Source organism: Oryctolagus cuniculus, chromosome 1 (assembly GCF_964237555.1).
Source record: "Oryctolagus cuniculus chromosome 1, mOryCun1.1, whole genome shotgun sequence".
Lineage (NCBI taxonomy): Eukaryota > Metazoa > Chordata > Mammalia > Lagomorpha > Leporidae > Oryctolagus > Oryctolagus cuniculus.
In genome coordinates this window covers 141373541-141397818 of record NC_091432.1, presented here as the reverse complement: position 1 = coordinate 141397818, position 24278 = coordinate 141373541, and the positions used below count along the sequence as shown (strand labels likewise).

General features: G+C 50.4%; 1 protein-coding gene across 4 annotated transcripts in view; it reads right to left on the bottom strand.

Annotated features, from left to right (window-relative positions):
* Positions 1-410: 410 nt before the first annotated feature.
* Positions 411-24278, bottom strand: part of SLC35D2 (solute carrier family 35 member D2) — a 57800-nt gene continuing 33932 nt past the window's right edge. For 3 of the 4 annotated variants that reach the window (XM_002708265.5, XM_008257752.4, XM_008257767.4), the window contains exons 7-12: positions 21766-21868; positions 20561-20653; positions 15523-15590; positions 3945-4023; positions 2593-2675; positions 840-1230 (exon numbers count right to left, since the gene is read on the bottom strand). In XM_002708265.5, the coding sequence (XP_002708311.1) occupies positions 1128-1230; positions 2593-2675; positions 3945-4023; positions 15523-15590; positions 20561-20653; positions 21766-21868 (529 nt within the window). In that variant the 3' untranslated portion in view covers positions 840-1127. Of the gene's footprint in view, positions 430-839; positions 1231-2592; positions 2676-3944; positions 4024-15522; positions 15591-20560; positions 20654-21765; positions 21869-24278 lie in introns of those variants that run through there. The other variant, XM_051818600.2, reaches the window with a different exon arrangement.

Here is a 24278-nt window from a genome sequence, read left to right as displayed (position 1 = left end):
TTCCAATCCAGCTCTCTGCAATGACCTGGGAAAGCAGTGGAAGATGGCCCAAGTCCTTGGGCCCCTGCACCAGCATGGGAGACCTGGAGGAAGCTCCTGGCTTCTGGCTTTGGATCGGCACAGCTCTGGCCGTTGCAGCCATTTGGGGAGTGAACATGAGGATGGAAGACCTCCCTCTCTCTCTGCCTCTGCCTCTCTGTAACTCTGCTTTACAAATAAATACATAAATCTTTCCCCAAAAGTCAACATAATTGAATACTTACAAAAATGATGGGAACCTGGGCTCCTGTACCCGCATGGGAGACCAGGAGAAGCACCTGGCTCCTGGCTTCGGATCGGTGCAGCGCCAGTTGTAGCGGCCATTAGGGGAGTGAACCAACGGAAGGAAGACCTTTCTCTCTGTCTCTCTCTCTCTCACTTTCTACGACTCTATATGTCAAAAAAAAAAAAAAAAAAAAGCTAACAAAGCTCTTTCTTGTCTGGCTGTTAACTGGGTAATTTTATTGAAATAACAGCATGTCTCTTTACACTGTGCTCTGTGTGTGTGTGTGTGTGTGTGTGTGAATGTGTGTAAACCTCACTGGCCCTTGGCTTTGGCTACTACCTTTGAAATGAGGGCCAGCGTGCCTGTCACACGGTCGACCCTGCAGCATCGCCAGCCGACAGAACAAGGGGACAGCACGGGTGTGTCCACAGCACCCAGCACTGCACCAGGGAGCTTCCAAAAGCTCACAGAAAATGAACTGAAAGAACTTGATTTGGTGTCTTTAAAAACGTTCATGAAAACACTTACTATAAAAATTATGCCTGGATTTCAATGAAAAAAATTCGACATCAAAACAAATTTAGCTTTTAATTCGGTTTTTCCAAAAACCTTCTAAAGGATCCTTATATTTGGGTACCAAAAACAAAAAAATTTTTTTTAATTATGCTGAGTTTCACGGTAATGCCAATCACCAGGGTTTCCTGAAGACCCCTCGTGTCGACGCCAGTCTTGGCGGCTTATTTCAAAAAGCCTCGCTCTCAGCTGGTAAGGGCTCCGGGACGGCTCGCGGGGCAGTGGGGCGTGAGGTAGTTCTCCTTGCGTGCTCCTGGGAGCTCCAGGGGCTTGGCCTGCGCGCGGGGGCCTAGCCCTTGGAATCCGGGGGGCTGCTTTCTTCGTCCTCAGGCTGCGGGGGCTTCAGCTGGCTGCGCAGCGTCAGGAAGGAGTATCTCAGGCCCCCTGCCATGCTGAGCCCCGGAGAAGAGAGAGAAGTCAGTTCGCGGGAATCGCCCAGGGCTGCCCTCGGCGGCGGCCCACAGCCTGATCCGGAGGGCATCACTCCGATCTGTTTCCTCAAGTCTGTGGACTCCTTGGGGAGAATTTCCCCTCTTAGGCCCAAACTTTTGTGGTCAGGAAAAAAAAAAAAAAAAAAAAAAAAAGAGTGATCCAATCGACCATGGAAGTTTGGAGAGGAAACCGGCCCTTGTCTTTTACTGAATAATCCTGATTTCATTATCTTTCAGTAGCGTCTCCGGTGGGAGACCCCAGAAGGGCTTTCCAAAGCATCTCTGTCAGCCCTCGAAGATGTTCAAGGACATCTACCTAAGGCTCTGCAGGAAGACATGGCTTAGGCGACTTCCGAGGAAGGCGCAGGGCCCGAGTTCACATCCCAGCCCCGGGAATGCTCACTACATGCCACTCAGAGCCATGTGAGGAGCTGCGGCAGAGAAGCAGAAGCGGGGTTAGCCGCCGCTGCAGCACCAGCCAGCATCTCATATGGGCACCAGTTCAAGTCCCGGCTGCCCCACTTCCGACCCAGCTCTCTGCTATGGCCTGGGAAAGCAGTGGAAGATGGCCCAAGTCCTTGGGCCCCTGCACTCATGTGGGAGACCTGGGGGAAGCTCCTGGCTCCTGGCTTCGGGCTGGTCCAGCCCTGGCCACTGTGGCCACCTGGGGAGTGAACTAGTGGATGGAGGCGCCCTCTCTCTCTCTTTCTTTCTCTCCGTCTCTCTCTGTAACTCTGCCTTTCAAATAAATAAATAAGTATTTAAAAAAAGAAAGAAAAACAGATGAACTGAGTAACTGAAGTAACTTGATTCTAGAAATTACAGTGTCAGTGGGGCTGGCGTTGTGGTGCAGTGTTTAAAAAATTGCAGGGCCGGCGCCGTGGTGTAGTGGGTAAAGCCGCCACCTACAGTGCCAGCATCCCATATGGGCGCCTGTTTGAGTCCTGCTGCTCTACTTCCAGTCCAGCTCTCTGCTATGGCCTGGGAAAACAGTAGAAGATGGCCCAGGTCCTTGGGCCCCTACACCTGCATGGGAGACCAGGATGAAGCTCCTGGCTCCTGGCTTCAGTTCGGTCCAGCTCCGGCCATTGCAGCCATCTGGGGAGTGAACCAGTGAACCTCTCTCTCTGCCTCTGCTCTCTGTAACTCTGTCTTTCAAATAAATAAATATTTAAAAAAGAAAGAAAAAAGAAATTGCAAAGCCCAAACACCCCCGGGCTTACAAGACAACATCCGTCTTGGCTCTTTGGCTTATCACACATGGATCAGATGGCAGAAAATTCTTGTTGGACTAAGGCAAGTTCACTAAGAGGTGTCACTCACCAAATATTTAACCCTACAAAGTTTAACACGGAGAAAATGTAGTCTCCACCGAGCAGCATCCCAATGTAGGCCACGGATACGTTCTGCAGAGAGAAAGAGGGCAAGTCAGCATTTAAGTAACGCACTTAGACCCGGCAAGCCCAGAACCCAGGTGTGTGAGTGAGGCTGCATGGGCCTGGACACTGTACACGTCCACAGGACTGTGCGTACATGAATGAGACCCATGCACATGGCTTCAGAAAGCAGTGGAGCGAGTGGCACATGAAGCACACTGCCCACTCTGCTCTGCCCCCTCTCCTGGGACTACCCAGGAGCAAGGGCAAGAGTTGGGGTGGAGGCACCAGCGCTGTGGCTTAGCGGGTAAAGCGCTGCCTGCAGTGCTGGCATCCCATGTGGACGCTGGTTCTAGTCCCGGCTGTTCCTCTTCCAGTCCAGCTCTCTGCTGTGGCCTGGGAAAGCAGTGGGAGATGGCCCAAGTGCTTGGGCCCCTGCACCCACGTGGGAGACCAAGAAGAAGCTCCTGGCTCCTGGCTTCAGATCAGTGCAGCTCCAGCCATTGTGGACAACTGGGGAGTGAACCAGCAGATGGAAGACCTTTCTCTCTCTCTGCCTCTCCTTCTCTCTCTGTGTAACTCTGACTTACATATAAATGAAATAAATCTTTAAAAAAAAAAAAAAGAGTTGGGGTGGAACCAGCTGGCGGCATCCCATCTCCTGACCGCCACTGGGGCACCATTTTTTCATCCTAGTGACCGTAAGCCTGGGCAGAGTCGAGCCGTCTAATAAAGCCAGGCAGTGCTGTGTCCCAGGCACCCCAGCAGGCCGGTAGGCAGCAGGAGACCCGAGTTCACAGAAAAGCAAGCAACAGTGGAAGAGCAGTCAGGACTCAACATCCTGTGCTCACCCATGAGTGTGTGCTTTCAAATGTGCACACATACACACACACACACACACACAGGGCAGCCTGCACGCTCATTACTGTATAACTGAGCATTTGCCTAGATGGAAAACCATTCTGCACAAGGCTCCCTTCCTCCACGGGCAGCTTCTCCCAGAAAATCAAGTTACAGATCACAAGGGATCGTGAGGCCCGCAGTGCCTGGAGTTTCCCCAGTATTTTTACACATTTTCCCAGAGCACCCCTTCCCCCTCACCCCTCATTTAAAAGCTACTGTTTCTCTCTCCTTTTCTATCTAGCAGGGCCTCCCTTCTGATTCGTGCACTGGGAGATGAGAAGAAGCAGGAGGGGATCTCCCAGCCCCCAGCTGCAGCTGTCACTGGCCACAGACAGCAACAGCAGAATCGAACCCAGCTTCTGCATGCACAGTCAGTCCCAGGCTCCGCCCACCTACCTTGATGGCTCCCACAACCGCTGTCGTCAGGGCAGAATTGTAATAGCTGCACAGAACCGTGGAGTACATCAGTAGGAACCTGAGGCGAGGAAGTAGACACCTGAGTGTGTGTCCTGCTGAGCTGGGTAACGACACAGGGCTTGACTGTGAGTCCGCAGTCAAGGGCAGGAGCTGTGGCGCCTGGGACTCCTCCCTCCCACATCCCATATGGGAGTGGCTCCACTTCCAATCCAGCTTCTTTTTTAAAAAATTGTTTCAAGATTTATTTATTTACTTATTTGAAAGTCAGTTACACACAGAGAGAAGGAAAGGCAGAGAGAGAGAGAGTGAGAGAGATCTTCCATCTGCTAGTTCACTTCTCAATTGGCTGTAGTGGCCAGAGCTGCACTGATCCAAAGCCAGAAGCCAGGAGCTTCTTCCAGGTCTCACACATGGGTGCAGGGGCACAAGGACTTGAGCCATCTTCTACTGCTTTCCCAGGCCATAGCAGAAAGCTGGATCGGAAGTGGAGCAGCCAGGACTCGAACCGGTGCCCATATGGGGTGGCAGCACTGCAGGCAGCGGCTTTACCTGCTATGCCACAGTGCTGGCCCTAGCTTCTTACTAATGTACCTGATCCACTTAGGAGACCTGGCTGGAGTCCCTGGCTCCTGGCTCTGACTTCTATATGGCCTTAGCCCTGGCTGTTGCAAGCATTTGGGGAGTGACCCAGAAGATGATCTGTCACTCTCCATTTTATACAAATAAGTAAATCTTTAAAAAGAAACACAAGTCACAAAAGCTTAATAACCCTTATCGTAATAGATCTCATCCACTGGACTCATTACAGGAAAACTGTCGGCTGCGCAAAATCCCTCCCTCCCCGGGGGGGTCCTGCTCACTTCTCCTGCGGTCCACGCAGTGGGGTATGGAGGGGACAGTTTTCAATGACCTGAAACCTGTTGGCAGCTGTGTTACAGCAGTGGTTTTCAACCCTCACCCTCTCTGGGCACTAGAATCACCTGCTGAGCTTTTTAAATTTTTATTTGAGAGGCAGAAAGAAAGAGAGACATAGAGACAGAAAGAGATCTCCCGTTCACCGGTTCACTCCCCAAACGCCCACAGCTGCCAAAGCAAAGCTGGGTGCTGTGAACTCAAGCCAGGTCTCCCACAGAGGCGCTGGCCATCACTTGCTGCATCGCAAGGTGCCAAGTAGGAAGCTGGACTTGGAAGTGGAGCCAGGAGTCAAACCCCAGTTCTCCAGTAAGGGATGTGAGATTCCCAACTTAACCACTGCAACACAAACACCTGGCCTACCCATGCGCACAACGACCCAAAATGCCAGTAACCACCTGCCGTGAGCCTGGGTGACTGGGACATTCATTCACCACCAGGGCTGAGCCAGGGCAGAAGAACCCCTCTCGGCACATTCTCTAGTGAATTCTGACTTCTGAATGGGCAGCAACCATCCTCCATAACCAACTGATGGTGTCAGGACAGAAAGGCTGCACTTCTGCAACTAGCCACTAGATGTCCCCAGAGAGGGCGAATACAAACCCACCTGGACCAAAACCTGTTTCTGTGTGCAAATGAGTATTGTCCAGGCCTGTGGCCTAGACCCAAGGCTGTGAAGTCAAAGAATCTGCATGAAGTCTGTACGAGGGAAATCACTCTTAGCACCAAAAAGTCAACCTCCACAGGACAGCAGTTCTAATTCGAGCATTTGTATGCTGATGAAACGCAGACGCTTGAAAGCCCTGGACACGGCTGAATTTTGCAAATTGTTGCCATTGCTTCTTTTGAAATAACACATCTGTCTGGTGCACATTTATGCAGACAACAGCTGATAAGGACCCCAGGTGGAAATCCCTAGACCGGAACTTCTGCTCGGAGGTTTCTTACTGTTTCTGAAAGCAACCCAGGGGCCGGCACTATGGTGTAGTGGGTTAAGCCACAGCCTGAATTGCCAGCATCCCATATAGGAGCCGGTTCAAGTCCCGGCTTGGGGAGCTTCTGGCCAGCCGTGCCAAGTGGAGCAGGCGGAGCTCACCGTCCCGGCCTAGAGGCGTGCACCATACTCCACAGGGCCGGGGGTGTGGGGGTTCCCGTACTCAGGAGCCTTCCAGACCTCCCCCACTGTGTGCCTTCACCAGGTGCACCCTTCAGAGGTGGGCGTGGAGGCAGAGCGGGTTACAGTCGCTGCTTGAGACACTCACACCCCATGGCGCAGCACCAGGGTCTGAGGCCCACCTCTACTTCCATCCCATCTTCCCGCTAGTACACACCCTGGGAGGCGACAGGTGACAGCTTAAACACGTGCACCCCTGCCACCCACGTGGGAGTCCCAGATGGAATTCTGGGATCCTGGCTTCAGCCTGGCCCAGCTCTGACAGTTGCAGGTATTTGGGGAGTGAGCCAGCAGATGAAAGATCTCGTTCTCGGGCCGGCGCCTGGCTCACTTGGCTAATCCTCCACCTTCGGCGCCCGAATCCCATATGGGCGCTGGTTCTAGTCCCGGTTGCTTTTCTTCCAGTCCAGCTCTCTGCTGTGGCCCAGGAAGGCAGTGGAGGATGGCCCAAGTGCTTGGGTGCCTGCACCCGCGTGGGAGACCAGGAGGAGGCACCTGGACCCTGGCTGCGGATCGGCGCAGCGGCCATTTGGGGGGTGCATCAACGGAAGGAAGACCTTTCTCTCTGTCTCTCCCTCTCACTGTCTGTAACTCTACCTGTCAAATAAATAAATATTTTTTTTAAAAAAAAAAAAAGCTCTCGTTCTCATTCTCTCTTTCTCCTCCCTCTCTCTCACCTGATCTGCCCTTGAGGACATGAAAATAAATACCTAGATGATTGATTGATAGAAGACTGATAGATGACAGATAGACAGCAGACAAAATGCCCTTTATAACAGACTGGTAAACTAAGTTCAGGGTCCCCCCGAGTTCTACGAGGTTCTGTAGCAAGCAAACTGCGGAGGTGGTCACAGGAATCCCCAGTTGGATCTGGGCGGCCCAAAGTTGTGGAGGCCCAGGTTTCCAATTGGGTGGGGGTGGGGGGGAGTCTGCTGCAGCTAACGATGCCAGCCCCAGGTAGAAGGCGGCAGAGCCAGGGGTGGAAGGAGAAGGCCCCCAGCTGGGTCCCCTGCAGAATCGCCTGCTCGCCTGTAGGGGGCAGAAACCCCACACCTGCTGGGGCACACAGGTGGTCTGGGTGGTGAGGGTGCAGGAGCAGAAACTGCGTCTGGGTTTCCTTGTTCCCCTCGAGTGAGCACCTTCCGCGGCTCACCCCTGCCCCCTGCCCCGCGTCTGGAAAGGACTTGGCGGGAGGCACGCGCCGGGGAAGGGGCGGTTCTCAACGGACAGCGGCATCCCGCGGCGCTGACAGCTTGTCACTCCCGCCCCCAAGCACAGCGCTGGCGGCTGAGAAAGGAGCTCAGCCCTTAAAGCTGTGGCAGGAACGACCCCCACCCCCCACCCCCGCCTGCCCGTGGGGCAGGAACAGACCAGCTGCTGGTAGCAGTGACCCGGGCTTGTGGTTTCTGAAACAAGATCTGCAAAGCCCTCTCTCTGCCTCTCCTTCTCTCTGTGTGTAACTCTGACCTTCAAATAAATAAATAAATAAATCTTTAGGAAAAAAAAAAAAAAAAAAAAAAAAAAACAAGATCTGCAAAGCCCGCCAAGCTGGCTGTGGACTGTAACTCCAGCCTTCACTTGACTTCTGACCACTCCCGGCTTCCTGGGCCCCCAGCTCCATCCACCTGCTGTCTCCCAGAGCTGTGGTCCTGCCCCCAGGGCGTGCTAGACGCTGCCTGCGGGCTCAGCCACGATGCTATTGTCCTGGTTACACACCTTTAAAGCACGGGTAGTTTGTTTTGTTTTGTTTTTAAGATTTATTATTTATTTGAAAAGCGCAGTTACAAAGAGGCAGAGGCAGAGAGAAAAAGAGAGGTCTTCCATCCGCTGGTTCACTCCCCAAGTGGCCACAACGGCTGGAGCCAGGCAGACCCAAAGCCAGGAGCCAGGAGCTTCATAGTGGTCTCCTACGTGGGTGCAGGGGCCCAAGGACTTGGGCCATCTTCCGGGGCTTTCCCCAGGGCCGTTAGCAGGGAGCTGGATCAGTGGACCAGCTGGCACTGGAACCGGAGCCCATATGGGATGCTGGAGTCATAGGCAGCGGTTTTACCCACTACAGCACAGCACCAGCCTCGTGAATCTTTTTATAAAGTCGACTTTCCTACATCAAAAAAAAAAAAAAAAAAAAAGGTGCTTATTTTGGTGCAAAAATTTTTGAAATCCACGCAGTCTCTTCATCACATGTATTTAACACGAACTCTCTGAAGTCATCTCGATTTACTGCAGATATGCAAATGATCCCAACATGGACTCCTCTGAAAACAACAGGAAAATAAGATTCTGCAGAGCCCTCACTCCAGGGGCCGGTGTGCAGACACGTCCCATGTAGAGCACAGGTTCAAGTTCTGGCTGCTCTGCTTCCCTCTCTCTCACTGCCTTTCAAATAAATAAATTTCTACAAACATTTATCCCCCACTCCAAGACTGAAGCTCCCTGGCAAAACAGTTTCAGAATTAAACCTGATTAAAAGGGCCGGGGCTGTGGTGTAGTGGGTTAAGCTACCACCTGCAGCACCAGCCTCCCATATGGGTGCCAGTTCAAGTCCGGCTGCTCCACTTCCCATCCAGCTCCCTGTTAATGCGTCTGGGAAAGCAGCAGAAGATGACCCAAGTGCTTGGGCCCCTGCACCCACGTGGGAGGCCTGGAAGAAGCTCCTGGCTCCTGGCTTTAGGCTGGCCCAGCCCTGGGCATCATGACCATTTGAGGAGCGAAGCCGCACATGGAAGCTCTCTCTCTCTCTCTCTGTCTTTCCTGCTCTGTCTCTCGGCAACTCTGCCTTTCAAATAATTATAAATTAACTAACTACTTAATGTAAAAACCTTGCCCACAACAGGTGAAGGGTACAAAACAGACAAAAAACAGTTGAAGCCATAGGGCTTTAGGTAGAGCCAAACCTCTCTGGGGTGAAGACAGAACAAGCAAGCTAAGCAGGCTGACCTCAGAAAACCAATATCATTACAAAACACAGACACATACCCACGTTTCTCATTACACACCTTCCATGTGTTTCACACTGCTCTAAGTTTCCTTTACTTGTCATTTATTCGACACACATAACCCTGCCCTATGAGCCAGGTGCTTCCATCACTGTTCCCATTTCAAAGATAAGGTGGAGAGGAAGGCACAGAGGGTTAAGCTGCCACTTGGGGAACCAGCATGCCATATGAGTACCACTTCAAGTTCTGGCTGCTCCACTTTCAACCCAGCTCCCTGCTGATGCCCCTGGGAGGCAGCAGACGATGGCTCAAGTACTTGGGAGATGGGGCTGGAATTCCTGGCTCCTGGCTTCAGCCTGGCCCAGCTATGTTGTGGCCATTTGGGAAGTGAACCAGCAGATGGAGGATACCCCACCCCCTTGCTCCCTTTCTATTTCTCTCCCTCTCAGTCACTCTCCTTTCAAATAAATATAAAAAAAGATAAGGTGAGGTGGGTATTTGGCATAGCACTTATTGTGCCACTGGGTATAGCCCATCTAATATCAGAATGTCTGAATTCAAGTCCTGGCTCCACTCTTGATTCCAGCTTCCTGCTGATATGCACACCCTGGGAAGCAGCAGGTGATGGCTCAAGTGGTTGAGTCCCTGCTACTCAAGAAAGAGATCAGGATTGAGTTCCCAGCTCCTGGCTTCAGGTGGGACTGAAGCCTGGCTTCAGCTCTGACTGTTGTGAGCATTGGAGAGTAAACCAGCAAATGGACAAACTCAAACTCTCTCTGTCTCTGCCTTTCAAAAATAAGTTTTGCTGGCGCCACGGCTCACTAGGCTAATCCTCCGCCTGAGGCGCCAGCACACCGGGTTCTAGTCCCAGTCAGGGCGCCGGATTCTGTCCCGGTTGCCCCTCTTCCAGGCCAGCTCTATGCTGTGGCCAGGGAGTGCAGTGGAGGATGGCCCAAGTGCTTGGGCCCTGCACCCCATGGGAGACCAGGAAAAGCACCTGGCTCCTGTCTTTGGATCAGCGCAGTGCGCCAGCCGCAGCGGCCATTGGAGGGTGAACTAACAGCAAAGAAAGACCTTTCTCTCTGTCTCTCTCTCTCACTGTTCACTCTGCCTGTCAAAAAAATAAATAAATAAATAAGTTTTAGGGGCTGGAGTTGTGGCATAGCAGCTTAAGTCTCTACCTGCAAAGCCAACATTCCATACAGGCACCAGTTCAAGACCCGGCTGCTCCACTTCCCATCCAGCTCCCTGCTCAAGTGCCTGGGAAGGTGACAGAAGATGGCCTGAGTTCTTGGGGAGCTGCAGCCATGTGGGAGACCCGGAAGAAGCTCCTGGCTCCAGGCTTCACCCTGGACCATTCTCAGCTGTTAAGGTCATTTGGGGGAATGAACCAGCAGATGGAAGATATTTCTCTCTCTCGATATATATCTCTCTCCCCTCCTAACTCTGCCTTTCAAATAAATAAAAAATAAATCTTTAAAAATAAAATTTAAATGTTAATAAATAAATAATAAAAAGAAGGTAACAGACCTCAAAAAAAGTTGACTAACTTGTCCAAGAACCCAGGGATAAACTAGTGGAAAGCTAGGATTCAGACTCGAGCCATCTGCTTCCAGAACGCAGGCTCGGAAGCCCGGGGATGGAGCCATGCATTTAGTGCCCTGAAAACGCCCAGCCTGTCAAAGGGCATCTGCCTGGTTGCCATCCTGGAATGCTCCTGATCTTATCGCTATCACTGACTCATCCATCATTACTACGCTTTTAGGACTTTCTCATTTACAAAATGACTACTGAGAAGACAAGAGCGTTTGTTTTCTAAGAGGCGCATTATTAAACCAGAGAAACGGAGCTGTACACCAGTGGAGTCCACGCTCGCCTGGCTGAGACCGGAGTGACAGCTGGAAGCAGGGTTGCCCACCCCTCTCTCACTGAGCACGCAGGTTTTACAGGGGTTACCTCCTTTTTTTCATTTTTATTTATCTATTTAACAGCGAGACTGAGAGAAATCTCCTATCCTCTGGGTGACTTTCCCAGGGTTGTACCAGGCTGAAGTCAGGAGCCAGGCACTCAACCCTGGGTCTCCCACATGAATGACAGGAACCCAAGCACTGCATTCATCACCTGTGGCTTCCCAGGGTGCACTCGCAGGCAACCAGAGCCAGCAGCCAGAGCTGGATGTTAAACCAGGTTTAAACCTGGGGCCACCGCTGCTGCACAGCGGGTAAAGCTGCCGCCTGCAGTGCCGACATCCCATATGGGCACTGGTTCAAGTCTCAGCTGCTCTACTTCTCATCCAGCTCTCTGCTGTGGCCTGGGAAAGCAGTAGAGGATGGCCCTAGTCCTTGGGCCCCTGTACCCACATAGGAGACCTGGAGGAAGCTCCTGGCTCCTGGCTTTGGATCGGCTCAGCTCTGGCCATTGCAGTTGTCCTGGGAGTGAACCAGTGGATGGAAGACTCTCTCTCTCTCTCTCTCTCTCTCTTTCTCTCTCTTTCTCTCTCTCTCTTTTTCACTGCCTCTGCCTTTCTGTAACTCTGCCTTTCAAATAAGTAAATAAATCTTAAAAAAAAAAAAAAAGGTACCCCTATGTGGGACACATGTTTCTCCACCAGCAACTTAACCTCTAGGCTAAACACCCACCCTTAGAATGTTTACATGATGGCCAGCGCCGCGGCTCACTAGGCTAATCCTCCATCTGCGGCGCCAGCACCCCGGGTTCTAGTCCCAGTCGGGGCGCTGGATTCTGTCCCGGTTGCCCCTCTTCCAGGCCAGCTCTCTGCTGTGGCCAGGGAGTGCAGTGGAGGATGGCCCAAGTGCTTGGGCCCTGCACCCCATGGGAGACCAGGAGAAGCACCTGGCTCCTGCCATCAGATCAGCGCGGTGCGCCGGCCGCAGCGGCCATTGGAGGGTGAACCAACGGCAAAGGAAGACCTTTCTCTCTGTCTCTCTCTCACTGTCCACTCTGCCTGTCAAAAAAAAAAAAATGTTTACATGATATAGTGCAATAAAACTCAAAACAAACACCAGTACTTCACCATGTCTATAATGAACGAGAGAAGACTGAAAACCACTGATCTACTGTTCGCAGGAACACCTGGGCACAAAGCGCCAGGGGCTCATCTGCACTGGCGCTGCTCGTATTTCATTTTCTGAGCAGAGAGTGAAAACAGTAAGACACACGGTGACTCACAGACACGGCTTAGCAGATTTCTTTTTCAAGTTAAATGTTTCCAGGCATCAACTGGGAAGACCACAAATCTTTCCCCAAACATCTGCTAAGGACCCTAAGGGACCCTCCCGCGGCACAGCAGTCAGTGCCTGCACACAACGCGTTGCCTGAGATGTTGAAAGTGACACAAAATCCCTCCCTCAAGAAAAAAGAAGGAATAGGTTCCGAATGACAGGGCACCGGGGCCAGGGAGAAGTGATCCTGGCAGACAACTGGACAGGGCTGTCCAAAAAGTGAGCCATGGGCCAAACTCCAGCTAGTGGGGTGGGAGGGAGTCTGATCCCAGCCCCACAAAGGGTCGCCCAGGTCCAAGGTAACTCCTGGCTCAAGCAGAAGCAAATGCAATGTGCCCGCTGCGAAGAAGGTTCTATCTCATTCCACAGGACTGACGAAGGTTAAGTGATTCTCACAATCACAGGTTACAAGAAAGCAAACCACAAGGACAGATGTCTGGAACAACAAAATGTCAGGAGACTTCAAAACGCTTGTGGATAAACAGGAATAGGCACCAGCGTCGTGCCTGCAGTGCCGGCATCCCATTTGGTTGAGGGTTTAAGTCCCAACTGCTGCACTTCCAATCCAGCTCCCTGCTAATGCACCCGGGAAAGCAGCAGAAGATGGCCCAAGTGCTTGGGTCCATGCATCCATGTGGGAGACCTGGCTAAAGCTCCTGGCTCCTGGCTTCTACCTGGCCCAGCCCAGGCTATTGCAGACATTTGGGGAGTGCACCAGCAGACAGATCTCTCTTGTCTCTTCCCTCTCTGTAACTACATTTCAAGTAAATAAATATCTTTTAAAAGAGCAAACAGAAATCGAAATCCAAGCATAGTGTTTCCATCATCTGCATTCCCATGAAGTTTCTGAACATCCCATGTATATACTCAAACTCTCCATAACTGCAGATATGGAATCATCAGATACAGAACAGACAACGGTTATGTGTGGGCAGGCATTTGGTGTGGCAGTCAGGATGCTCCTTGGCATGCCTGCATCCCACATCAAAGCGTCTGGTTCGAGTCCTGGCTCTGCTTCTGATTCCAGCTTCCTGCTAATGTGCACCTTGGGAGGCAGCAGGTGAGGGCTCAAATAATTGAGTCCCTGCCACCTGCACAGGAGACCTAAATGGAGTTCCCAGCTCCAGACTTAAGCTTGGCTCAGCCCTGGCTGCTGCACGCATTTGGGAAGCGAGCCAGTAAATGACATCTCTCTCTCTCTCTGTCTCTCTCCCCTTCCCTCTCTGCCTTTCAAATAAAAGTTTTTCAAAATAATAACTGTGTAGCATTTAAAGAAAGAAAAGGCACGTTCACAAAGATCACCAATAAAAGAATGTCAGGAATGAATTTGGGGGAAAAAACTGGAACTTTTACAAATAAAACATATAAAACATATAATTGTTAAAATAAAAAGCTCCATCCACAGGTTACACATGAAGTCACATGGCTAAAGAAAGACTTAATGAGGGGCCAGTGCTGTGGTGTAGCAGGTAAAGCTGCCGTCTGCAGTGCTGGCATCTCATATGGGTGCTGGTTTGAGTCCTGGCTGCTCCACTTCTGATCCAGCTCTCTGCTATGGCCTGGGAAAGCAGTGGAAGATGGCCCAAGTCCTTGGGCCCCTGCACCCACGTGGGAGACCTAGAGGAAGCTCCTGGCTCCTGGCTTCGGATCAGCACAGCTCTAGCCATCGCGGCCAATCGGGGAGTGAACCAGTGGATGGAAGACCTCTCTCTTTCTCTGCCTCTCCTTCTCTCTCTATGTAAATAAATAAATAAATCTTTTTTTAAAAAAAGGACTTAATGAATGGAAGATATGCATAAATATACTTATTGCATTGCTATAGCACTGCAATTAAAAGCAAGCTTGGGGGGCCGGCGCTGTGGTGCAGCAGGTTAATGCCCTGGCCTGAAGCGCCGGCATCCCATATGGGCGCTGGTTCGAGACCCAGCTGCTCCACTTCTGATCCAGCTCTCTGCTAAGGCCTGGGAAGCAACAGAAGATGCCCCAAGCCCTTGGGCCCCTGCACCCACATGGGAGACCCGGAAGAAGCTCCTGGCTCCTGGCTCCGGATCGGCACAGCTCCAGCCATTGCAGCCAATTGGGGAGTGAACCATCAGATGGAAGACCTCTCTCTCTATTTCTCTGCCTCTCCTCTCTCTGTGTAACTCTGACTTTCAAGTAAATAAATAAATCTTCAAAAAAAAATCAAGCTTGGGAACTGAACTTACACATAATGAAAATTGTAGTACTTGTGTTTAAAAAACAAGGGGGACTTTTCTTCGCAGGACAAATCCTTTGGTAAGCATTTCCCTGAGACGGTACTCTGCAGCCCATCAGTCTGGGACGTGGCACGTAGACCTGTGTACACTGGAGCCCAGCAGGGAAGGACACTCTGAAGAACTCCACCAAGACTGCTCTAGAGGAGAACTGCAGGACTGCTGGCTGGGATGAAGGCAGCCAGTTCATTCTCTTATACCTGCTCAAATACTTACTAGACGCACATAGCGCCTATTCACACAAAGAGATTTTCGAGTGCTTAGGATTTTGTTTTAACCTACTTGAAAGGCATGGAGACAAAAACAGAGAGAGATTCCATCTGCTGGTTCACTTCTCAAACAATAGACAGGGCTGGCTCAGACTGAAGCCAGGAGGCCAGAACTCAACCCCAAGTCTCCCACATGGATGGCGGGGACCCAAGTACTATAGCCATCTCTCCAGCTGCCTCCCAGGGAGCCCTTGAGGGGGAGATTGGAACTGGAAGTGGAGCCAGGATTGGAACCCAGGCACTTTTATATGACACATGGGTGTTCCAAATAGCATCTTAGCTATTGCAACGAATGCCTGACCCAGAAAAAAAAATTCACTTTTAATTTAAAAGGCAGAGAGACAGAGAGAGATCTCCTACCTACTGGTTCACCCCCAAAATGCCTGCAACAACCAGGGCTGGGCCAAGCTGAAGCCAGGAGCCCAGAACTCATTTCAAATCTCCCTCTACAGGGTCCATTACCTGCTGCCCCCCAGGACTTCCTGCACAGGAAGTCAGAACCAGAAGCAGAGCCAGGATTCAACCCCTGGGACTCATATTGGCACCCAGTGCCTGCCCTCCACCTTAGAAAATTTAGGACACATTCCACATAGTCTCTGAACCAGAAGAGGAAAAACACACACATACTCCCACTGCAAACTTTAAATCATCTCGAGGTGGCTTGCAATACCTAAAACAATGTAAACGTTAGGTCTCTAATTGTTATACTAAATCATTTAGGGCTGTCAAGAAACGTCATCCACACTTCTACTCATCCATGGTTTCTTACCCCAAGAAACAGGAAAGAAGAAATTGCATGATAAATAGAACATTCTTCCATTGGTTGAATTCAGTAGCCTATTAGTAAAAAGAAAACAAAAACTAAGGATTAATTGTATTGAAATTTAAACATACTGGTTTTATCAAACTGTGTATTTTGATACATGAACCACCTTCCCAGACAGAAAATACAATGTCAAAAATCCTAAATGATACCTACCACTTATATAAAGTTGTATTTATCACTTTTTCTTCCCGCATCTCAGGCTCATTTCACAAAATAGGGATTATTTTAAAAATAAATAAAGCCCTCCTCAAAAGGTGGCTGCAAGGTGGTCAGCACTGTGGCACAGCAGAGTGGCCACTGCCTTTGACACGGGCATCGTGGATCAGAGTGCTGGCTGGCGTGCCCCTGTTTCACCTCTGATCCAGCTTCCTGTCCATGTGCAAGGGGAGGCAGCAGAAGATGGCTCAAGTACTCAGTCCCTGCCATGCGGGAGTCCTGGCTCCGGGTTTCAGCCTGGTCACGCCCCAGCACTGCAGCTGTTAGTAAAACGGTGCCATCTATGCCCCAGACGCCATCCTGAGCTCTGGCCCCTGCTAGAAGCCTTGCTGGAAACCAGGTGACCAGATGGCCCAACCACAGGTGTCAGCTCCACCCTCACTCTAATGGGATTTGCTGCTCCTATTTCCCTGCCCGCCCCCTGGAAAAGGTTTAACAGGACCTGTTCCTGAACACCTGTATCTTTCTTGATATCTCTCTCTCTATCTCTCTCTCTCTCTCTCTCTCTCTTACCCTCTCTTACTCCCTCACCCTCTCCTCCTGGCCCATTGGGCTTCCCCCACCCGACATTCAACCTTTCCTCTCTCTAACTCCGGTGTTTGGTGTGTTTTGTGGTGGCCTTAGAGCAGCCAACTGGGGAGTGAACCAGTGGATGGAAGACCTCTCTCTCTCTCTCTCTGCCTCTGCCTCTTGGTAATTCTGCCTTTCAAATAAATAAATAAATCTAAAAGAAAGAAAACAGTATCTAAAGTCAAGATAAAACTGGAGTAAGAGAAAAAATATGCCTCAACTTTGAAACCAAAGGATAGAGAGACATTTATTTACTCAAAGAGCTGGAAGCATTTTGTTAACAGTAAATAAAACTATCAGCTCCTGATACCAAATAAACCACTGAGGGCTATTTAGTAATTTTCATGAAACGGTTTAGATGCTTCACTAATCTAGAATCTTGTATTTTCTTTATTAATGATGACATCATTTAAGAAATAATGTTGCATGGTATCTATCGTAAAACAGAGACCAACAGAAAATAACAATAAAGTTCTTCTCCCTTGAGATTTAATGTTGCAGTTAAAAGTATGGATTTCTTCAATAAGATTTTTAAAATGCTTTCCTATTATCCCTATTCATCAGCATAAGAATACACGAGATGTACTTTGAGGCAGTTACAGCGATGAACCAAAGTTCACTCGCTGACTATTTTCCATGGGCCCAATGTGTTCCTAAGAGGACTTGCTAACAACCCTGTGGATCAGATGGAATCAAGGCTCTGTGAACAGATGTCCTGATCGTGCTAAGTCCAGAGTCCAGGACTCGGTTCCCGGAGCAGTGAGTCACAACCGGCTGTACCACAGCCTCTGATCTCTCCACCTCGCCAACCAGGACAAACGACTCATCCAACTCCCGCTGTTAACAAGAGCAGCGAACACCTCGCTCTAACTCAGCAATCGGCCTTCAGTACCGACGGCTCACACGTGGCCAACAGAATGTGATATTCCACTGCAGGCTAACAAACACAGATGCATTTCTTTCTTTCTTTCTTCCTTTCTTTTTTTTTAAAAAGATTCATTTTATTTACTTGAAGGGCAGAGTTGCAGGAGGAGGGGAAGAGCTAAGAAAGAGAGAGAGAGAGATGTCTTCTATCTACTGGTTCATTTCCCAAATGGCTGCAACAGCCAGGGGGCTAGGCCAGGCCTTATCTAGGAGCCAGGAACTTCATCAGGGTCCCCACATGGGTACAGAGGCCAGGGTCTTGGGCCATCTTCCACTGCTTTCCCAGGAGCATCCGCATGGAGCTCTGTAACTCCTCTCCTGCTGTTCTAGTCCAAGGCCGTATCAGCTTCTGCCTGGGAGAACCCCAGTGGTCTCTTGTGAAGTCCTGGCACATCCATTTGTGCCCCTTCAAGTGTGTTCTCCCAGGAGCTGGACGGTGTCTTCCACACGCTGGTATGATCCCAGTGCCTCTACTCCACCAGGCAGAGAGCCGGCGGGGAACCATGTGGAGCCAAGTGTGCGGTTAGGAGCAGCCACACGTCATGCAGCACGGGCAGGAAAGCAGAGAGCAGACGGCCAGAAGGCTGCACGCCCGAAGGCACAGGACAACAGGCGGGTTTTTCTCAGAGTGGTCCCCAACCTCGGAGGGATTCAGCCACCGTCAGAAGTGGCCCAGGGAGGACGTTCAGCCCAAACCAGTGAATTCAGAGCAATGTGGGCGGTGAAAATCTCACCACCTTTCCCCACAAGGCTGCTCGGTTTTCTTCCTGATAACAGTAAGCATCCTGCATCTTTTGACACTTCTTGTCATACAACACGTGTAAAATAAAATGGTTAAACTGTTAACTGACTTTTGAATTTTGTCATTTTTATAGAAGCCCTTCTCATAAACTTTTCTCCTGATAATTTTTATAGCTTTTTAACATTTAAAACATTTACCTTACATACAAAGCTCTGAATGTCATTTTCTACAATATTTTGAGTACCGTTGTGCAATGTGGAAATGGCCATTTGTGGCCTCACGCTGACACTCAGAAGCTCCACATTCTGGAGTATTTCAGATTTCAGATTTTCAGATTAGGGATGTTCAACCTGTACTAATTTACCATTATTTTTGTCCTTCACGTGGTAAGAAAGACAAGACGAAATGAATAAAACCCTCTCAAAAGTCAAGTGTAGATCCTGGAATATTTAGAGATAAATGGCAACAATGTCTGGGCTGTGTTTTTAAAGGCTCTGGAGAGAGGCTGCTGCCTGCAGCATTGGCATCCCACATGGGTGCTCCACTTCTGATGCAGCTCCCTGCTAATGCGCCTGGGAAAGCAGCAGATGGCCCAGGTGCTTGGGCCCCTGCCACCCACGTGGGAGACCTGGAAGAAGCTCCTGGCTTCTGGCTTCCACCTGGCCCAGTCCAGGCCACTGTGGCCATTTGTGGAATGAACCAGCAGATGGAAGACCTCTCTCTCTCTCTCTGTAACTCTGCCTTTCAAATAAACAAAATAAACAAATAAATAAATCTTTTTAAAAAATAAAATGAATGCTCCGGGGAGGTGTGTGTGGTTGAGAACGCATCTGGGCTGGCGCCGCAGCTCACTAGGCTAATCCTCCACCTTGTGGCGCCGGCACACCGGGTTCTAGTCCCGGTCGGGGCACCGGATTCTGTCCCGGTTGCCCCTCTTCCAGGCCAGCTCTCTGCTGTGGCCCAGGAGTGCAGTGGAGGATGGCCCAAGTGCTTGGGCCCTGCACCCACATGGGAGACCAGGAGAAGCACCTGGCTCCTGGCTGCAGATCAGCGCGGTGCACCGGTCGCAGTGGCCATTGGAGGGTGAACCAAAGGCAAAGGAAGACCTTTCTCTATGTCTCTCTCTCTCTCACTGTCCACTCTGCCTGTCAAAAAAAAAAAAAAGAGAGAGAGAGAGAGAACACATCTGGTACAGTGTTTAAGATGCCACTTGGGGTCAGGATGCCCGCAACCCATGTCAGAGTGCCTGGGTTCAAGAGCCAGCTCCATCATGACTCCGGCTTTCTGATTTTGCACACCATGGGAGGCAGAGGTGGTGACCCAAGTGCTTGGGTCCCTGCCACCCATGTGGGAGACCAGGATTGAGCTCCTGACCTCAGTCTGGCCCAGCCCCAGCCACTGCAGGAGTCAATCAGCAGACGGGCATGCTCATTCATTCTCTCTCTCTCATAACTCAAATAAAACTGTGAAGAAATTAAAAATGGAGCATTGGAGAGGAAGTGTCTCAAAAACAAAATTTCTGAGTGGCGGGAATATGGAGACAGGCACACTAAGAGCAAAACGCAGAAAAACCTTGAAGCTGGGTGATGAGTGCAGGACAGTTCACTGAATTATGCTACTCCGTGTATGTTCCAAAATGTCCCAAGAATCAGTAACAAATAAGTAAACAAACCCTTTTTCAAACTATCGAAATGCTCCACTTAGCTAAGTGACTTTCCTGGAGGCCAAGCAGACAGGGACAATGGGACCAGATTTTTCCATCGTCATTGCGCTCCAGAAAGTTTCAAGTCCAGAATTTGTTGCTGCTTCTCACATCGCTGAACACAACGCCAATGCAAGGCAGGGCCAAATGCATGAGGGCAGTTCCAAAAGTTCAGGATACATGGAATTAAAGGATCCATTTAGTTTGGGGTAAAAAAAAAAATCCAAATATAAAAAAATTTTCATAATATGCATTTTCCATAAACTTTTTGAAGATGCCTGATAAGTAAGAATTTCAAACTTTTTTGTGCCAAATTTATTTTTATTTAAGTGAAAGGCAGAGAGAGACAGATGGAGATCTTCCACCCTCTCGTCCACACCCCAAATGCCTGCAATGGCTGAGCTGGGCCAGGCCTGCCTGAACCAGGAGGTTGGAATTCAAACTGGGCCTGCCAGGTGGGTGGCAGGGAGCCAAGCACTTGAGCCATCACCTGCTGCCTCCCACGGTGTGCATTAGCAGGAAACTGGAATTGGAGCACGGGAGCCAGGACCCGTGCCCAGGCACTCTGATCCGTGCTACAGGCATCCCAGGCAGCGTCAGCTGCCCCGCGAAACTCCCGGCCCCTAAACCTCTCTTTCAATTCCATTTTCCCAGCACCTCTGGGAAGTAGCTTGTATCACGAGGGCTCAGGAACATCGGGCTCTCCTGTGCCCTCCTGGCAATCCTCGTACCTTCACACTTTTTATCTCAGCCAGAACCAAAGGTCCAGTGCTGAGGTTGCAGAGGGCGGCCAGGTGAGACCAGCGCACTGCTGGGCACCAGCTCACCTGCTGAAGGTCTCCAGTGGAGACGCTGATGATGAGAGTCGGGACGATCATGAAGCAGGCGTTGTAGAAAAGCACTCCGTATTTCCCCAGCTCCTGCAAAAAGCAAAGGACACCTTGTCCGGTTCTAGAAATTTCCCCCGGAGCCATTTCTACAGCCATGCAGTTACAGTGAGAACACTGCCTGGGCTGCTCCCAGCACTGCTGGGATGGCAAACGCCTCATTTCAAATCTACTTTGATCCTAGAACACACACTGACAAAACTATAGATAAAACAGAGGGCAGGCAGAGGGCGCCGGCATCCCACCCCTCCCTAACGTCCCCCGTGTGCAGGGTCTGTTGTCTTGAAAGCATGTCACTCACAGCGGAAAATCTGGAACAAAAATAAAGACGATCGAAAATGCTAATAGAAACAGAACTCCTTATGCACATCTGCTCTCTCCCGTTGAAGAGCAGCGTTTCGCGTTCACTTTCATCAAAGTGGCTGCAGCCCTTCTCTGCCAGTTCCCAGCAAGGGTGACATATTGCAATTCTCAAAAAGCAAGAAGTCTGTTTTTGTGAAACTGCCACCATTAAAAAATAATAATAAATGACCCTGCAGATTTAAAAAAGAAAAAAACAAAACAGCCATGGAAATAAGGCTGGCGGTCAGAGCCAACTCCCTCACAGCACACAAAGGCCAGGGAAACAAAGAACCTTCTGCCCGCTCACCCTGCACAGCCTCCCGAACAGCTGGGCGTGGGTGAGGCCCCCCACGCCAGGCAGCCCCTGACAGTCAACAGAAGCCGTTCCTGCAGGACAACACATTACAAATGAGCCATTCCAACCGTCTCCTTCCACAGACAAGGAACCGGCCGTTTGCAGTTCATGTTCAATGTCATGATGGCCAGGAAGTAGAAACACCCGAGCGCGCAGCCCAGCGTCTCCGGACTCTCAATAGACAGACAAATGCCCTGACCGTGTCTCGGCCTTGGCCGCTGATGATGCTGGCAAAACAAGCAACTAACTTGTGGTTCGAAGCAACGCCCTCTTTCTATATTCTGCAAGCGCTAGGGCCGTGTCTTTTCCCCAGACATTAGTAACAGACGGATCACAGGACATAAAGGGAACGACACGCCAACTGTCCAAATCCATTTTCCTTTCTGCTTGTGGCGGTCAGGGGCCAGGGGTCACAGCCTATACTCCCTTGGGAGGGAGGATCTGCTACCTTCGGGTCCATTTTCTGCTTGGTGTAAACCCCATTGGCGGCTGTGAAGACGTCGTTCAGGAACACGAAAACGTAGCCTTCCAAGTTAAAGGCAAGGTCCGAGCTGGTGGGCAGAACACAAGAGGCTGATTATTCAGAAGCTCACGACCTGGCCTCCTCCTCTGCCTGTTCCACCTTTGGCTAAGGGGGTTCACGTGCGACGCTGATCGCTTTTCAATGGCACATCTCCTGCTCCGAGGCAGGGCACAGTTCACTCCTCCGCTCTGCCTCCCAATGGAAAACAAACAGGTGGCTTAACTTGATCTCGGGGGGCTTAACGCTGGAGGGCCACTGACCCTCTTCCTTGAGCTGCAAAGCCCTTTCATTGGCTCGATGGCCAGTGGAATCGGCAGACTCACCGGCAAGCCCTGACTTTTCTATCGAAAGGCAGTGGCCCGCCTGCTCCACTCAGGGGCTGAGGAGTCAGCAGGGCCATCCCCAGGGGCCAGTGAGTTGGGACAGCTGGGCAGGGACTGGAGAGAGAGAGAGGAAGTGACACCTCCATCTGTGCCACAGTTCCCCTGTCCATCAAAAAGGCAAAGCAGGAGGCACCCTTGTCTTCTCTAAGACTCCTGTTAAGGCTCCTTTCTTCCATTCTTTGGAAACAATCACTTTCCATTTTAAATAAATAACACCAGGGGATGCAGAGCGAGGAGGACCAGAGGGAGGACAATAGCTGGGCCATGAAGGGCTCTGGCCACCTGCACTGCAGAGGGAGCCCAGGAGGAAAAACTCCCCTACCCTCTTAGATTCAGGCTCTGGGGCCTGCAAAATTTAACTGAGAAGAAAAAAGAAGAAACAGACGAAGAGGAGAGAGGGAATACAAACTGCATTAATATCATATGAGCATGGAAGTTCACAAAAAAGAAATGAAACTCAGAGGAGCATGCACGCTGAGGGCACTTAGGTTGCATGTGAGCATTTAGCAAGAGGGACCGGGTTTTGCACGCGTCGGAACATCAGGGGCCAGACGCACTGCTCTAGGGTTCATGTACGCGTGTCATCCCGCTGTGAGCTCTGTCTCCAGTGACCAGGTCACCTTCTCTTCCTGGTCTGGCAGAAGGGCCACCTCCACAAAGAAGTCCGTGCCTGCTTCCCAGGCAGCAAAGAGGAAGGCAGGGCTCCTCTCACATCAGAGAACACTCCCCTGTTCAACTCAGAATAGCCTGTAACCCAAAGCGGCCTGCTTGGGCGTGGGATGCCCTCACTCACTTGCAATAACAGCAAATTAACATTATCCCTAACCAAAGAGAAAGAAATAGGCCAAAACTGCCTCAAAATCGGAATGCAAATTGAATCAGAGTTCTATCTGAGGCTTCCACTGGTATTATTATCTATAAATATAGATAGGAGAATGTAAATTGATTCCAATTCTGATGATAAGTCAGAATTCTCTGGCTCCCCACATGGGAGCCCTGGACAGGGTTCCCAGCCCCTGGCCTTGGCCTGGCCCAGGTTTCTTATTGTGGCCATTTAGGGAGTGAACCGGCTGACAGAAGATTTCTCTTTCTCTCTAACTGCTTTTCAAATAAACTCTTAAAAAAAAAAAAAAACAAAAAACAAACAAACAAAAAAAAAACCTCTCTAGCTCAATCATAAGAAATGAATTTTCTCAGGGTTGGTCTGCAGTGCCAGCATCCCATATGGGGGCCAGTTCAAGTCCCAGCTGCTCCACTTCCAATCCAGCTCCCTGCTGTGGTCTGGGAAAGCAGCAGAGGATGGCCCAAGTCCTTGGGCCCCTGCACCCATGTGGGAGACCCAGAAGAAGCTCCTGGCTCCTGGCTTCAGATCAGCGCTTCCGGCCATTGCAGCCAATTAGGGAGTGATCCAGTGGATGTAAGACCTCCCTCTCTCTCTGCCTCTCCTTCTCCCTCTGTGTAACTCTGACTTTCAAATAAATAGTATTTTAAAAAGAAGACATGAATTTTCTCAAAGTAAGCCTTCCAAATCTTTTCTTGCCTATTCTCATTTGATCTGATTTTGTATCACAAAGAGCTTGCCATGCAGGTGTTTGGCCACACCCCCTATTCAGAGTGCTTGGTTTCAAGACCCTCCTCCACTTGCTGACTCCAGCTTCTTGCTAATAGTGCACACTGTGGAAGGCAGCAGGTGATGGCCCAAGTAACTGGGTTCCTGCCACCCACGTGTGACACCTAGACTGAGTTCCGGCTCCCAGCTCTGGCTGTTGGCAGGCATCTGGGAAGTGAACCAGCTGTCTCTGTCTCTCTCTCCCTCTCACAACCTGGCCTCCCACTCTATCTTATCTTTGCTAATGGAGTCCATGTGCAAGGCTAGTAACCACCTTTATAAAAATAAAGAGTTTGCCATCCCCTAAGACTGCAGAAACTGTGTCAAACTAAACCCTGTCTGGCTTCAGGATGTCTCCGGATTGATTTTTTTTAAGATTTTTTTTCTCTTTCTTTTTTAAAGATTTATATATTTGAAAGTAAGAGTTACACAGGGAGAGAAGAGAG